This window comes from Saccostrea cucullata, unplaced genomic scaffold (assembly GCF_032062105.1).
Source record: "Saccostrea cucullata isolate Sc308-1 unplaced genomic scaffold, CSIRO_AGI_Scuc_v1 ctg652, whole genome shotgun sequence".
NCBI lineage: Eukaryota > Metazoa > Mollusca > Bivalvia > Ostreida > Ostreidae > Saccostrea > Saccostrea cuccullata.
In genome coordinates this window covers 121,341-139,271 of record NW_026919061.1, presented here as the reverse complement: position 1 = coordinate 139,271, position 17,931 = coordinate 121,341, and the positions used below count along the sequence as shown (strand labels likewise).

General features: G+C 33.8%; 1 protein-coding gene across 1 annotated transcript; it reads left to right on the top strand.

Moving 5' to 3' along the window:
* The first annotated feature begins 239 nt into the window (after window positions 1-239).
* On the top strand, window positions 240-14,253 carry LOC134278664 (glutamate receptor U1-like). Its single transcript, XM_062760967.1, has 7 exons — window positions 240-520; window positions 4,992-5,021; window positions 9,510-9,698; window positions 10,240-10,397; window positions 12,406-12,590; window positions 12,725-13,428; window positions 13,510-14,253. Exons 1-7 carry the CDS (start codon window positions 470-472, stop codon window positions 13,603-13,605), a joined length of 1,413 nt encoding a protein of 470 aa, XP_062616951.1. The 5' UTR covers window positions 240-469; the 3' UTR covers window positions 13,606-14,253.
* Window positions 14,254-17,931: the final 3,678 nt, after the last annotated feature.

Below are 17,931 nucleotides of genomic sequence, written 5' to 3'. Positions count from 1 at the left end.
TAAAGTGATTGAAAAACATTTTCTTCGCAACCAAAAATAAAAAATCCTGAAAAAAACACACATATTTTCGGACTAGTTTAATATATGTGTGCTTCTCCGGACAATATACCTACAAATTACCAAGTACGAGTTTTACATTACATGTCTTCCAATACGTGAAAATATTTTTTTTATTTCAACACATGCAATGCATCTCAACGTCTTGAATCAATTGCAAGTTCATGGCTGCTAATATCCGCGCAGGTGCGCAGAGCTGCCTTTGAATCGTACTGTAGTATAAAAACCCGTGGTTTAGTTCTCCGATACAGAATCTTATTTTGATGCCTGTGGTTAAGTTGACATCGACTGATGCCATCCAAAATTTAAAATAACGCCCCTGTTGACCTAGAATTCTCGGGAGGCGGCGAGACAGTTGGTCAATTGGACAGCGGCGTTAGTTTGACCAGGTCACAATCAGGAACTAAGGAGAATGCGTGCACTCTGTGTTTGTTTATGTTTGGACATAGTGATATTAACATGGGTAAGTAATCGACAATTTTGATGAAATATACATGTACACTTAATAAACATCACTATGCTAATAAAATGGATTTTATTCCATGATTTTAGTTAAAGGTTTTGTTTTTGCTAATGATTTTTAATGAATGATTAAATGAGAGCGGTCAACTTGAGAAATGGTTATTATTAATATGACCTCTTGACCGATGGTGTTGTGAAGCCGTGCAGTAAAAAGACACGTGGGTTTTTATAAACAGAACAGCAAGTAAATAAAACGTGATCTCGTAATGTATATAAGAAGTCGAAGAAATTTTATAAGATGGAAAACGATTGTCACTTGTATACGAGATTTTGTTATGAAAGATTAAGATGAAATTAGGGATATAAAGTGCAAAGTTAATGCTTGATCTCCTTAATGAAAATAACAACCCAGTTGTCACCGAGACCGTGCCATTAAAATAATTGTTCTACATATACAATCATATTAAACTAAAAGGTAAAAAAAACTGTGCATGTGTGCATGTTAATTCATTTTAGTGGTAGTACGACACTCCTGCTTGTTGAAGAAATCAATATGTGTCTGCTGCATACTCTTCATAAGTAGTTTTCTTTTTAATACATAATTATATAATTGTATGTCAGAAGTATGACAAATGTTAACTTTTATTGGATGGCATGAAAACCATGGTAACTGTATACTTAAATCTGAAGAAAGAAAAATCCTTATTTCGGTGATCCGACAGTTTTTATATTAAAGATTTACATCCAGTGTTAATAAAAAAGTCTTAAAATCTAACTAACTATATCACTTATGCTGATTTCTTTTTGGTATGTCAGATATAATTATGTCTAAATATAAATATGCCGGAATTTCTGAATTTTTCTGTCCATCGGGCCTTTGTTTACATCACATGCACAGGAAAAACGAGAAAATACTGTTCAATCATTTTTTTTTCATTAGTATTTTCAAATCACGGAAAATACCATCGTCGTAAGCCACGGCCCAAATATATGATACTCTCCCATTCTGGTAGGAGAGAGCTAAATTTTGGCTTGAACTTACAATAAGAAATTTTGTTAAATTAACTTTTTTATAGATGTTTAGATGTATAAGATTTTACAAATGTAATATTAAGAGAGGAGAGTGTGGGAAAATTTGTATGTATATATAGAAAGTCCCGAAATTTGTTTTTTTATTACTGTACTTAAAAGGCGGCTGAATGGTGCCTTACACTTCCATGGCAATTCCAGCTAATAGTTTATATGCCATCTTAATAATTTTTTCTACTGATATGACTTTTAGAGAGGATTAATTTGTCAGTATCACATCCTGTAATCCTTTACTGGAAGTGCGAATAAAATAATTGGAAACTTTAGTTCACAAATTAAACAAAAAAAGTGATCTTTTTTATAAAGTAATGATATGGCCCATTTTTAGTGTATTTCATAAATACATGTATGCTACATTTTAAATTTGCAAAAACGATATGATCTCGACTGTTGAATTCAATATGTACATCCGCATAAGCCTACAGATTTACATGTTCATGTTTGTAATTTAACCACTGAACACGTTACTGAGTATATACATGTAGGTGACCAGGGCTGATGAGTTCGCGACATGACAAAATGATCTTGTATAAAAACTTTCAGTGAAAGACAAACGAAGTAAAGATCTATTAAACGTAATTGCATCTCTGAGAAAGGTTTGATTTCTTTTCGTGATTATTATGATTAAATTAGCCTTAAGGGATGTCATTATTGCCTTAAAAAGGATGTAATTTTGCTGAGACTACATCCTCAGCGTTTCGAGGAGGAATCTGATTGGCCTATTGATACACTGTTTATAGCCATCTGTAAAAAAAAAAAAATCACTGCATACAGGACAAAGAACGAATTCTGGGCCGTTCTTTTCTTTTCTGAAATTTGTGGGTCAAGTAAAGGATAATCGGCAGACGGGGGACCCCTAACCGGTAGTTAATTCGTGACTTTTCATAAATAGGGCCCAGACACGGATCATTGAAATAAAAACTGGGACGCTGGTAAAGCGACTCACAGTAACAAGGGTGACGTATATTTCGAACCATCACGACTATCCCACCCCTCCCCAAATACAACAATGCATAATTTCCGCAATTTATTTTTTAGGTATAAGTCGGTCGGAATATACGATTTCCTGATTTACGCGAAGTTAGTTTCTTATATAAATATATATATATATATATTGCCAAATTAAAAAAAAACTTCATTTGACCTAATATTTTCTCAAGATCCACAATGCTGTATAATGTTTTTATTTACAGAATTCCTGTTGCAAGTTATTAAAAGTGTTAACAAATGATATATACAGTCAGAATATACAATATTGCACATAGCCGGAATTCCAATGAAAGCTTTAGAGCAACCCTGTAGAAAGAATATTTATAAAACGTTAAATTAACGCGTAGATCTACGCCAATTTTAATTATATATAACTTCAAATGCAGAAAGAATCGGGGTCTATAAAGGCAAGGCGTTTGTGCTTAAAAAATATGGAATCAAAATTATTTTTTGAAGTTTAATATCTGCAATGCAAGTAATTAATTCTGAGTGTGTATGTGTATATCTTGCTCATTAAAAAATACAAATGTAACTTGAGAATTATTTTATCTGATGCCTCATGTTAGATGTAAGATGAAGAAAAGGGTAAATGAGGTACTGTGAGCAATGGGCTCACTTATTCCCATATGTGTATAAATGGCAGTGTCCATGTTTTGCTATGGGAAACCCAAAATATGTGTCGGATCAAAAAGTAAAATAGGAGGTGCACAATGGCAATATGTAATAAAGATTCTGTGTAAGTTTCATCAAATTTCATTCAGTTGTATAAGAGGAGTTGCGGATAAGAGATGGGTACCCCAAAGCGTAACAGACGGACGGACGCAGACGAACGGACGGACGGACAGACGGACGGACGGAAATACCGATTACTATATACCCTCCCGCTTTTCAAGCGGGGGGTATAATGAGAGAATTCTTATTCTACTGTACAGTGTCTTATCAGCTTTTCCTTCGTTGGCTTCGTTCTTTCTTTGAAATGAGTGAACACATCAGTGACTTAGATTTTATTTTTTGAATGATGGAATGTTGGCAATGTTCTCAGAGTGTGTGTAAAACACGAAACGAGAAGCAAAAAAAAAAAAAAAACTGACATAGTACATATATATATTTGAGTTTCTAAAATATAACTTGTAAGATTGATCTTTTGTCACAGTGAAGTCCCTTTATGTCCGCCGTTAATCAAAGCTGTAAATTATAAGTAACAATATGCATCGACATTTCATATTGAGAGTTTGATTAGTAATCTTCCTGTCATAGCGGATCCTGGGGTAGATGGGATGAGGGTAATACTGAGAGATAAGAACTCGAACACGACGTAGATTAATACTTTGTTATATACTAAGCAAAAGAAACGTCACAGAGAGAGAGAGAGAGAGAGAGAGAGAAACTAAGAAATGAGATTTATCTAATACAGTAATGTAGCTAATATGGAGTGTAAGAGGGTGAAAATCAATTTATTCAATCCTTTTAATAAAATCAGCTAAGTATTCATTTGGTACACATACGTACTGTATTTCTGTATCGTATTGTGTATACATGTACGTCTGTCTCTTGGGGGGGGGGGGGGATATTTTGTAATTTAATTTAAAAAAATGCATCTGAACGAAACCCGTATTTAACGTCTTATACCAGTGCGTGGCATCTGTACACATCTCAAATACAAATACACAAAAATATGATTTTTAGAACATGATTTTTTAAATATAAATTCCAGAAAATATTTGTTTTGTTCATAAATTATAAACGGTAAAGTCATTCATAAAACAAGTATGTAATTCCTTGGAGTCCTGCTTAATAAAAAAGTTTAAACTTTTGAACTTCAGTTAGCCCCCTGTGCCCCCAGCCTCGCTGCGATCAGAAGACGGCGTGTCAGGAGAGTTTCCACTGTTTAGCCATCTGGTTTACTGTTATTTTTGTTTTGTTTGTAATATAATAAAAACAGAGGGCTAGCGAACGACCCCTCTAACACCCTGGGAGACGTTGTATTTTGCTTAAAATGCGATTAAAAACAGTCAATGACCTTTAAAATGGCTAAAATACCAGATTTGTTTCATTCGCTGATGTTTTGAAGAATTTTTCTAATATAACAAACACATTATTCTCGGACCAAAAACTTTGAAAATCATATTGCGAGTTTGTTTATTTATTTGAATTTGTACTTACGGTTACAGTATTTAAATGTTTAAAATCATTAATGGTTAAGATAAACAAAAATTTGAAAATATATTAAGTTTCCATTCTTTTTGTAGCTGCAGATCTGTAGCGTTATGGTTTTATGATATTTGTCTTTGACAAACACAAATATATAAAACCATAACGCTACAGATCTGCAGCTATTCTTTTTAGTAATAAAAAAAAGGTTGAGCCATTTAACATTTACATTTTTTTTTCAGGGGAGAGAACTGAAGATCACGTCAATTCTGGTAAGCCTGCATGTGCTTTCATATTGGGGGATGCTAAATTGACACGTCTGCTTTAATTATACCCCCGCAAACGAAGTTTAGGGGGGTATATTGGAATCACCATGTCCGTCTGTCCGTCTGTCTGTCTGTCCGTCTGTCTGTAGACAAGATTTTGTCCGGACCGTTTCTCAGAAAGTGTTGGATGGATTTGTCTGAAAATTTATACACTTATTATTCACCATATGAAGGTGTGCACCTGGGATTTTCATCATGATTGGATGATTTTTCTGCATTTTACAGGCGTTTTTTCTTTTTTATTTTGTGATTTTGTTTGGGTCATAACTAGAAAACTATTAGACTTACAATCATCAAACTTTGACAATTTATGCATCTTGGGTAGACGGTGTGTCACGACCTATTTTAAGGTCACTGTGACCTTTAATTTAAGTGATTTTTTTAAAAAAAACTAAGTCTTTAAAATTTTAAATTTCATAATCCTTAAAAATGTAAAAAATATATTTGTATCCTAGGCTTATTAAAAAATGCTAAATTAAGTAAAAACTAAATATTTTTTATCATATACTTTACAGCAAATTCTATAACAAATGTTAATGATTTGAGAGGAATTCAGTTTGTCCCATGGGCATAATTATCAAGCACTGGTCAAGGAGAATTTTTGATAGCAGAAATGTGCATGTCAAATTAGAGAGAAATTAATGAGTTCATTGTCGGGAGTTAACTTGCAAGAGCATCTCTAGATCTAATCTTAATTTACCTCTTGGGAGTTGGGTAAAAAGAAATGGCCTTATAGTTGCTTGTGTTAATTAAGAGTTCTTGTGGCTGTAGTTCAGATAAAGATCTTTCAATTGGTGTAATGTAATTAAAACAAATTGATGTTTAAGTGTATGATTAAAACTGAATTAGTATTGTATGATATAATTAAAATTAATTATATATATGTGTTCATTGAAAAAAAATTACATTTCAATTTTCATATATTTGCAACAAATTGCAGTCATGTCTCACTTGAATTTTATAGTCTAAAGAATACCGGTAATTAATTTTTGAATTTTTTTTATTAGACTGTAGCATTTCCATTATTTCATAATATTGCAATAAACAATTTAAAGCTGCAGATGGATATTTGTTAAGCTCTAACACAGCCAGTTTAGAATTATATGATGTATTATTTGTTTTAATTAATCCCTACACTGTAAGTCTCTTAGAGATGTATGTACAATATTTTAAACATGATAAGAAATGGAAATTAGATCATTGAAATCTGTGTCAATCTGTTAATTAAGGTTACTTAATTTTCTTGCACCCTAACCAATTTATGATTATCAACAATATCTGATGGGCTTATCATGCTGTGGCAGACACTTTATTAGACATTATTATGCTTCCTGTCAGTTTGTCTCTATATAACCCATACCCTACTATTCTCGCATAGTGGTCTAAGGATTTATATAGCGTAAACATACTATGCCGAAATAGTGCACGGCTTTATTTACTGAATAAAATTCTTCAATGCACATGCCGGGGATCGAACTCACGACCATGAGTTTATCAGTCTGATGCCTTATCGATTACGCCATAGAGACGATCACTAATTTTTGCAGTTTTATTAAATATATAAACTTAATTTATACAATTGACACAAGAAGGAGAAAATAGACAAATATTATTTGAAAACAGTTATATTATTCTAAGGAACTTTAGATTAATGTGTACAACAAACGTTCAAACTAATTACACACATATCGTTAGATGAACTGATTTTATAGGGTCATTAAAACGCTTTTTTATATGACGCTTGATTGAAGGATGTAAAAGAAAATTATCAATGAGAATCGACGTCTGCAAACAAATAAGGCTTACTAACATAACAGAAAATAAAGATGAGTTGCTTTGGGACAGAAAATCCCGACTTATTTAGAGAAAATACTAGTAACCCAAATAACTAAGCATGCAAACAATTTTAGCATGAATATTTTGAATGAGTTCTTGCAAGTGCGCTGTTTAAGCACCGATATTTTCAGGAAAAAGTCAAATAGATTGCCGCATAAATAATTACAACAGTCAGCATAATAATAACAATAGTGTTGCATTATGCATGTACTATGCCTAAATAATAGGCAGGGTTTGACACATAGTGCACTCGCCTCCGGCTCGTGCACCATGTGTCAAACCCTGCCTACTATTTAGGCATAGTACATGCATAATGCAACACTATTATATAAATAGTGAATACCACTTACTAAATCCATAAAATATTTCTGAATTGGCACCTACTCTGAAAAACCCAGCGGGGGTATTTGTCCCTATTGGACAGTTCTAGTTGAATTGAGACCTGTACAGGTTTCTGCAACTCTTTCTCTGTTTCTCCATTGTCAAAAGCCACATTTGTCCAGTATCTGTTGCAGGATAAAATCTCAAAGTGACAAAAAGCATATTTGAGGAATTTGACATTTAAAAAAGCAAGAAGAGCTAACGAGCACGTGTTCTGGAAAATAAGGCCCGCATTCTCGGGCTAGACTGCATCTTTTCCCGCGCGGAGTTAACTTGAATAGACGGAGGGAAAACTTGACCGTTCTTAGCGGCAATCAACCTTGTGTGCTTGTCTTTTTGCTTTTCAATACACTAATAATGCACTCGTTAAACCTCCATAGGACCTAGGAAGGACGGTCAGGCAGAACAAGGTTAACTACTGTCTGTAGGCCAAAGTCAAAGGTGATCGATCAAAAAAATCTCTCTCAGAGATGTCAGAGAAAAAAAAATATTTGTGTGGGAGTTGAAGACATTTTTTTAGTAATTTGAAAAACATTATTTTCTAAGTTTCGAGATAAAACACAGCTGGTTAATGTTCAAATTAATTGTGCATTTAAAACGAATACAAATATATATTTTGAAACTTGATACAAGCACAGAGGTTTCCAAATTCACAATTTGTCAAGTTTATTTTTTCTTAATTCTTATCACCTCTATCCATTGGCAAAGAATGCCAGCAGAATTCTCTGAAATCTAGATTTGGGGTGATCGGCGGTCGACACGTCTCACTTCTCCAGCAATACATCTTTGTTTTATCCTATAATGCCAACATAATGCTACACAGCGTGTAGGCACGAGAAACGCCTATGTTCAATGTACACAAAACTGATTAAAAAGTCTTTGACAGGCGCTTGTTGTTGTTTAAAAGAAATGAAGATCGTATACATCATATACTGCTAAAATGTGAATTTTAGTTCATCAGTGTATCCAAGGCTATGTATCGCTATTTGTTCTTGTCCGTTCGTTACACAGCGTCCGTAAACTTTTGAACATAGTACAATTCTCTGTCATCCTTGGACTTTCAGTAAGGCGTGGCATTCTCGAAGATTTTCATTGCAACTTTGAGCAATTCGCCCGAATTTCTATTCCATGTATATTTCAACAATGAATGAATGACTTTAAAAATTTCAGACGTTAATTATGTAACGTCGAGAATACCACGCCTTACTGAAAATGCAAGGATAAGAGAATTGTACTAAATTTAAAAAAAATCAAAAACCTATATCAACACCATTTGCATGTGATTTTTTTTAGCTAGTCCTATATAAAACTTAATTTTTCATTTACATACTAAAACAAAACGATGAATAATATGCATTCACACTTTTCATTTAATTTGAAGTAGAATTTTATTGCTCAGTCTGGAAGCCTTTCTGAACTGCTCCGAATATTATCAGGTACGAATTGATATTTTTTCCGTAAGTAAACAATGGATGATGCGTACGCAGTCATATTAATACGCAGGATAGTACTTCGTTTACTAGTGTGATTTACAGTTAATATTTTCAGTTTTAAATTATCAAAATACTTTATTAGTTTGAGTTAGAAAAAGGTTCATATCACTTTCCTTAGTTTGATACAGAATGTTTATGTTTTGATCAAAACAATTTCTGCACTACTTCATATGCGTATGTTTAATTCATGTGTTATCATCACGGCTTCCTGTTTTGAGGCTTCTGACAGTAAACTAAAAGACGGGGTTACGTGACCCCGTCTAAAAAATCAAAAACCTATATCAACATGATTTGCATGAACATAGTCGCGGGTTCGAATTCCACTGGGGGAAGTGCAGACCGGTCCTCCGGATGAGTCTGTATACCGAGGTCCCGTATCGCAGTAGGTGTTGGCACATAAAAAGATCCCTCAGTACCCAACGGCCCTAAATGCCGAGAATAGGTATAAATTTGCTGCCCGCCACCGGCAAGTGGTGGCGTTTCCATAAACATGTACATGTAATTGGAACATTCTCGAGAGGGGCGTTGAACAACAACGAAAAATGAATAAACGAAGTATATTAATAGATGACAACCATAAAGTCCTCATGGTGGGTCTCTTTGCATCACTTTATGAATAAATGTTACTTTTGTTCTTACTTCAACATTCTGATTTTTTCAGTGTTGTTGCAGCGTCGTTGGAGCGTCATAAGTCTAACACAGTAAATATTCTTTGATATTTTAGAAGCCCCCGTTTTTGATGGAGGTTAGCGGCTCTCCTGGGAAGTATGAGGGTTACATGATAGATGTATTAAATGCCCTGTCAAAGTCTGTCAACTTTACTTACTCCATCCAACCGGAACCGGATGGGGTTTATGGGATGAAGGACGCAAAAGGTGACTGGAGTGGTATGATGGGACTTCTGGTTACTAAGGTGGGTTCTAGCTAGTTACTATATATAAGATGGGGATCTATTAAAATTAATCGTGTGTATAAATTATACAGTCATACATACATGTATACTATTTTTGCTGTACATATATGTACTAGGTTAATACAGTTGAAGTTTGTTATGTCGAAATTAAATATCTCGAATTATGCCCAAGTGAATTCTACACGCAAGCACCTTTTCTGTATATATTTCAATTTTGATATCTCGAAGTGTCAGATATGTCGAAGATTCTTCTCTGTCCCATCGAGTTTGAGATAGCGGGGTTTGAATGTATATATAATTTTAAAATATTTATGATGTATTTTTTCCTTTTCCTGGTTCTTAGAGAAATAATATTTATATATTTAAATTCATGAATACATTTCTTCAGCATCATGAAAATTCTAATTCGTTATCTTCTTAAATCATGGTTATTGTTTGTTTTTCAATGGTAAATATATGGTATTGATTTATAATTATTATATTTTTTGTGGGACCAGTTGTTTTTCCTGTTTTAACTGACATAATGCTCTTATGTACTAAGAAAGCCGATTTAGCGGCCGCGGATCTGACGGTGACAGACAAGCGGAGAGAGGATGTAGCCTTTACCAGTCCTATTTTTCACAGCAGCCACAGGATTCTGGTGTGGAAGCCGGAAGTTCCTCCCTACAGCGGTTTAGCTGTACTGTTTCAACCCTTCAGGTAAATCCAAAGCCGTGAAATTTTTTTGTTAATAAAATATTGGTATCTTGTCTTTTATTGCTGTTCATTACAAGAAAATTTCAAGAGATCAGTATTGTGATTTTGGTGTGATTGTTAGGTTTGCCTTATCCCTGTGGATCTGTATATAGAACCATTTCCAGCTCAGTTTGGACTTTCCTGTAGATCTGTCAAATAAATATTGGTTAAGAAATCAATAACATCAGAAATTTAAATTGTTGTTGACAATGATGAGAAGACAAAATTTTTTCGGGACTGTAATTGGTTATTCGTATTTATTTGTATGTATATTTCAACAGTGTTGTTTTCAGAGTTTATTTTGATGAAAGTCCATGAATAATGGTAGTGGATAAAAAGTTACATTTGTAACAGTTGTTTTGAGTTTATTTTGATGATCATGAATAATGGTAATGATAAAAAGTTGACAAGGCCAGGGTCATATATCTGAAGGGGCAGGGTAGGGGTGGATTCGGTCATGTCCTTCACAAGTAATTGTAATTGACAAACTAGGATACTCCAAATCTTTCTTCCTTGTTCATTGTGGATATGTCTTTCTTGATTTTTGTAAAGTTATCAGTTGTGTTTTTATAACATCAGTTGTATATTGGTTTCACATTTCATGCATCAACGGTAATTCAGACAAATGATGTCAGTATTTTTCATTAACTGACAGAAAATCAGCTGCTGCTCAGTGCTTCGCTTGTCTCCTATATAACCGTTCAGGAAGCTGCCTTTTCTTTATTACCTTGTATCTGGCATAACTGACTTCGAATTTCTAACCCCGCAGACATCTCGCCCACTGTTTACACATTTCGCGTCAATATCAAGTGTACTGAGAACTTATGCTAAGACTGGGAAATGCTAATATATATCGATAAATATTATTTTATTTTAAGATCCAAAACAGTTGCGATTCTGTCTAGATTTCACAAACACCAAGGCAAGACCTTGAAATATACTTAAACTGTATAAACAAAAGTTCTGTCCAGACTAAGTGTAATCCGCCCTATGCTTGACATTAAATCCTTACAATTTTGTTTTTTTTCTTCTTGTGAGGTATATTTTTTCCAATTCACGAACCCCTCTTTAACTCTGAAATAGCCTAATGTCGCTTGCAAGGCTTTCATCATCAGAAAACATCGGAAATTAAGTCTTAAGTCTTATGAACTTTTATTTTATTTAACGCCATATTATCAAAGACTGGTCAAGTTAATGTTTTAAAATCAAAGAAACTTTTCAATTCATGTAAAAGCATTACAGATTAATTTACTTTTTAATTTCGGAAGATATTTGAGGGGAGTCCAGTGTAGTCTTTCTTTATAATTACCTTTCAAACTTAAGCACGAGTTTATAAAGCTCGGAATATCACCAATCCCCAGGCTCGCCCTCCACACGTTGGTTGTTTCCTTCACTTTCAATATCGCTGCCAAGGATCTAAAGTAAAAAAAACTGTGTATCTTTGTAACTGAAAAAAATATTAGAAACGCGACATAAAGGAGCTTAAGATAAGCGTGTAAAAATTCTTACATCATGCAGGTCCTTTGGGTGAGGTCAAAATTGCAACAGGGGAATTCATGCCTAAACTTCACTTGAAACATTCAGCTCTCAGATTTTATACTCGGCTACTTAATTACGTCCACTGTGCAACCGATCTTATCTAAAGGCTTGATCATAACAGACAAGATGTAAAATCCGTTCCATAACAAAATTATGCCTACTTTCGTACTTTTATGAGATAGACCAGAGATTTTCAAAGATTGCCTATACATGTATTATATGTATAGGATCGGTATGCTTGTACATGTAAATACTCACAGATATTGTTTCTTGCAGTTTTCTCAGTTGTTGTTTGCCCAGTAGTGGCTTTCCACAAAACAACTGGGCAACGCTTTTAGACACAATGAATTACATGACATGTACATGTACATTATTCGTTTCTGAAACAATTTTATATTTTATTAATTCTTTTCATTTCGTGTCTATATTGTAGTGCCGATGTTTGGATAATGTTAATGGTGGTTTGTATGATAACGGGAATTCTTTTGACCATCATTAACAAATTCAGTCCGTCTGAATGGAGCAAAATACCGGAAGCCGAGGACAAGACTAATAGTAAAGACAGCTTTACTATCAACAATGCTCTGTTCTTTGTTCATAGTACCGTGTGTTGGCAAGGTATGTCTTAATCAGATATCTAAAGAAAGAAACCATCTACAATATTATCTTTAACTATGCTTAATTCAGCATGAACACAAATTTTCGAAAGAAAACTTCACATGTTGAGTAACTTGGGTTACCTACTTTTATAGGTTTCAAGGAAGTTCCAAGGTCACCGGGCGGTCGCTTTCTGACTTCTATGTGGATGAGTTTCGTGTTGTTTATGATCACTGCCTACATTGCAAATCTTGGCTCGTTTATAATAACAAGTGCCCCAAGAAAACCAGTTCTCCCTTTTAAGACATTCCATCAAATGGAATTGCAGTCCGAAGTCGCCTATGGAACCAAATCGTCGGACAATTTTCTCAAACTTAGTAAAGACCCAGTATTAAATCGTTTATATTACATTTCAAGATCTGAGCCAGATAATTTGTTTGAAACAGACGATGAAGGCTATCAGAAAGTTAAAGCATCTGAGGGATCTTTTGCCGCCATCATGGAAGATTACGTGGCCGAGAGATTCGCGGGACGAGATTGTAGTGTAATGGTGGTGGGGGAGAAAGTACAACCGACAGATCAAGCCATTGCTTGTAATAATGTGTCTCTTTGTGAAGAATTGTCAAACAGCATCAGCACACTACCACTGAAAGAGTTTCGGCAGAAATGGTGGCCAAATGGCTGCAATGTAGGGTCACTTAGTGAATATTTGAATAAACCGGAAGTGACTTTGTTGACGCCTGCGCGTCCTCTAAATACTATTGACTTGTCTATAGCCTTCATTTTGCTTCTTTTGGGTATCATTGTGGGGGTCCTCATGTTGCTAATAGAGGTTTACAGGGCGAACAAAAAATCAAAGGTGAGGGTTTGATATTTTAAAGTTTTGTGTACTTCTTCTTTTGAAAAATTCACTTTAATTTTACTTAAATTTATATAACAGGGGGAGGAGCCAATTAAACTGAAAGCATCCAATGGCGACAACGCTGTGACAGAAGGAACAGATGAGGAAAAGGCTCCAATTGCGGAGGAGTGTTAGAAACTTTACCCCCCAGGCTCTCAGGTACCCCTCCCACTGATCAAAAGCAGAAAACAATGGCCGCACTGATGGCTGCCGAGTTCTAGAGGTTGTACACCGCTGCCTGTAACAGTGTAATGTTGTCTTGTGTAAATGTTGCAGAATGGATAACATAATTATTTCACTGGTTTGATGAACAAAGTTCTTTATAAATATACTGACCTAATTTTTGAAACGGCGAGCTGAAAAGTCATACTCGTTTTTTCAATACCTCGTAGCAATTTTTTCTTTTCAACCAATATTCTGTATTCAGTCAGTGGAAAGTTGAAGTACCGACTTCAGACACAATAATCAGAGATAACCAAAGAACTTATATTTCCAGACAGAGGTGCGTTCTGTGATTATTTTACAGAAGTGTATCAGGTGCTATAGCAGAAGTCATTGTTCTAAGCCGCTGGGCTGTACGTGTTGTATGGGTATTGGTTTTCTGCAGAATGAGATTACAGACTTTGCTCAAGTCGCTAAGAACAACGAGAGTAAATAAGTAGATATAGAATCTATATTCTTGTACTGTTATTTTTTTATATAATCAGTCTGTCTTCTGATCAGAACTTTTAATTATCTGACATTTTTTAAAGAAATATTAACTATATTTATGTGTTTTTTAAAGTGTAAAAAAAAAATCTTTCCTGAAGGAAAGAATACCGGTAATTGTTCTACATTAAAGATATTATTTAGAAAAGATGAAATGAAAAAAAAATTGTTTACTCTTTGCAATACATTCATTACTACAATTTTGTATATTTTTAAAATAAGCAATATTTAAGTTCAAATACTAAAGGCCTCCTTAGCTTATTTTCTTTTTAATGAAAAAAATTCAACGCACAGTATTGCCCGAGTATACTTAATCTTCCGTAGACGGAAAAAGTTCACTTTTAGTAATTTATTTCATTCTAATAACTTGAACTGTTCAATGAATCAGCTATTTTCAGGGAAAACTGCTCAGTCATGTTTTTTATTAATTGACTACATTACAACCGTGTTACCTACTGCCTGTGTGTAAATGAAGGGACCCAATACCAAGTATTAATTTCTTTATTTTATTATTTTGTAGTAACCTTTATTTGCCCAGATTTAGTAACTAATTTTTTTTGGGTAATAATTCATGAAATATACTTGTATTGAGTGAGATATTTGTTGACTATCTGCTATATTGTCCTAGCAGTTTAAAAACTGACTCTGAGAATCCAATGGATGTAAAACAAATGTTACACTCTTTTATGCTTTTTTATTTCCTGCATAAATCCATTTTTATAAAAGGGAGGTAAAACTTTCCTGGTGTTTAAAGGTTTCTTTTTATGGACAACTGATTGGATTCATTTCAAATTCATATAACAAGACATTCACTTGAAAATTGTAAATGGGGTGTCTATTTTGTTTAGCTGCAGAGAAAGAGAGGTTGAACACATTGTTTCGTGACAGTTTGAAATCATCAAAATTTAGCAGCTAGATATTTACGAAAATTGCATTGAAGAGAGAAAATTCTCACTTTTCAACGTACAATCAATACAATGTCTTGTTCTCTGAGAACGCTTACGTCAAATGACCGTGTAGTTATGACTTATGTACATCATGTTTATACATGATTATACATGTTTATACATTTAAACTTTCGTTTTGTTTTTTTTTCACATTTGTAAAATATTTTCATGTGGATCGATGTTGTGAGATTATTTACCAAGTATTTAGTTATATTGAGCATGTTTTAATGTATGATGTTGTCCATTCAGATATGGATCAAAATAAAGTGAATCTCTTCATTTCACTTATTTTGGATCGTTTTCTTGTCTTTACTACAATATAATTTTCTGTGAAAATCTCAGTTTTTAAAATGCAACTCCTATATAAATGTTTGGTCCAATTTTGCTAGGTATTGACTCGCATGTTTCCGACCAATCGTCAGGCCATTGATTTTTGGACTAAAGTATACCATTTTGACAACGGATTACTCCGATTACCTGTAATACAGAGGTCTCATGGCAGATCTGACCTATAGACACGGCATGCTTACTATTCCTAGGCACCTGGTTCCACCGTATCTTTTATTTCTAGGAGTTCATGCCGTTGCCCTGTTCACGATTTGTTTTCTTCGCTGAATTTGGGTATTTGATCACAGATCTTCATCTTCACTTTTTTACAACCGGTAAAACGATGTTGTCATGATAATGTTCATCAATATCTGTAAAATTCTTAGCTGCAGAACTGTTGCTCTCCGAATAAAATGATATTGACAGACCGGAGAGCTACAGTGCCACCCATTGAAGAAACTGTATGTTTATTGCGCACACGGCTCTGGATTAATTGTTCCAAATTCTTACCTCAATTGCCAAAAAAAGCTAGATTTCAAAAAATTCCTTGCTCCTCTATCAAGTACTCTCGTATTTTACATCTGTACGAAGCGCGTTGAACCGAATTATCTTACAAACCAAAATGGCAGTATAAATAGAGGAAATTTTCGACGATCTCAATTTTAGGGCCAGGAGGGCTATTAAAACAATTATAAGGCATGCTTTGTTGTGGAAACAGTGAAAGAATATGTTAAAAACACACGGTTAGTAATATTTTGATATGACAGTTTTAAAAACATGGAGAAATAAATCGAGAAAAAGCGCACTTTTTTGTGCGCAATAAATATACAGTTTTTTTTTTCAATGGGTGGCACTGTAGCTCTCCGGTATGTCAATACCGGGACATATATTTTTTCGGGGAGCTACAGTTCTGCAGCTATAAAATTCTTTAAGATCTACTTCTACAGTTTTGGTCCTGATTTCAGTAAAAATTGATACACAACTAGGCTACACTAAGAAACAAGGGCCTCTTTTGAAGTCATCATTTCACAAGTTCTATGGTCGATACAATGACCTTGTCAGTCGATAAATCTGTCGTTAGATTAAATGCTGATTAATGGACTTCGTCCTATATTTATACACTGAAATTCTATGAATTTTCCATAACATAATAATTATAATTTCCATATCATAACAGGGAGCATTCGGCGGATGTGACCGTTCGGAAGCTTATTCCTCCATGGCAGCTGATCCCGCCTCTGATGTATTTAGAAGTCCGTATTCTTCCCGATTTGCTTCTTTTCAATTTGTAAGCCTTCATTTCCATACCAAGACCAAAATTAATATAAATAGGATTGAAGGTTGAAATCTTTTTTTACATATTGATGTAATATTAAACTTTGTGTTAAAATGTCTGGAAGGATTGCTGTCATATGTAAATATCATATATCTCATTAATTTCTGGAGCGTTGCACATTATTTCAATCTTGCACATGCAAATGTCTACATAAAGTAAGCAGGTATTTTAAAAGGTAGCATTCTTCTCATATTTCTTGTATTTAAAAATTAGTGAAAATTTCAGAATCAAGAAGACAATATCACAAAGTGATGGTATCAGTGAGATTAAATTTGACCGTTTTATTTTAAAGGCAAGGACATAACCTTTTCCCTGGACATTAAGAACAAAAAAAATTACTGTTTCCAATCCATGCGATCCCCACTTCTATTTCAAAAGATTGAACGTTTCCCTTTTTTGCATTAAAAAGTTCTACCATACAGGGCCTATAAGATGATATTACCAAATTGACATAAATAATTTAACTAAAATGGATATTGGCTAATCCAAATATTTTCTCTACTTTTCTGAAATTTTTAGGATATATTAGTTATTTTTTTACGCTTTGTATATTTAGATTTTTCTTATTTTCACTTAGTTGTCACATAAAGATACAAAATGATACAAAAACAAAAAGTTTTGATCGTTTACTAGGATCTAGAAAAAACACTTTTTAGGATTTTTTGGCTCAAATCTCTACTTAAATTGGAAGCTTTTAAAAGCTAACTTAGTTCTAGTTTGTTTAAAAAATCATATCTATTCGACATGTTTTGAAAATTCAGTCCCTTATTATTAATTTTACATACATTTGAAAATTTCTTCAAGTCTTTGATTGTGTAAAAATTATAACTATTATATTCATTGTTCTATAGTAATTTTGAGAGGCGGAAAAGAAGAAATTTCATACGCCACCATTCCGCCAAAAATATAGTCCCTGCTAGTTTTCAAAGGGAATTTACCATTTCTATTGAAAGTTGTACAATTGTGATGAAGAAAGAAAGATATGGTGTTTTGAAATATCTTACACCTAAGTATATGACATATAAGCAAATATACTTTGAATATTTCCTCTAGTCAGAAACGAGAGAAGAGTCTTACCTTAAATACTACAAATAGTGAATTTCAGCAATCTGAGATGAAGATTTGATTGCTGTATGCATTTAT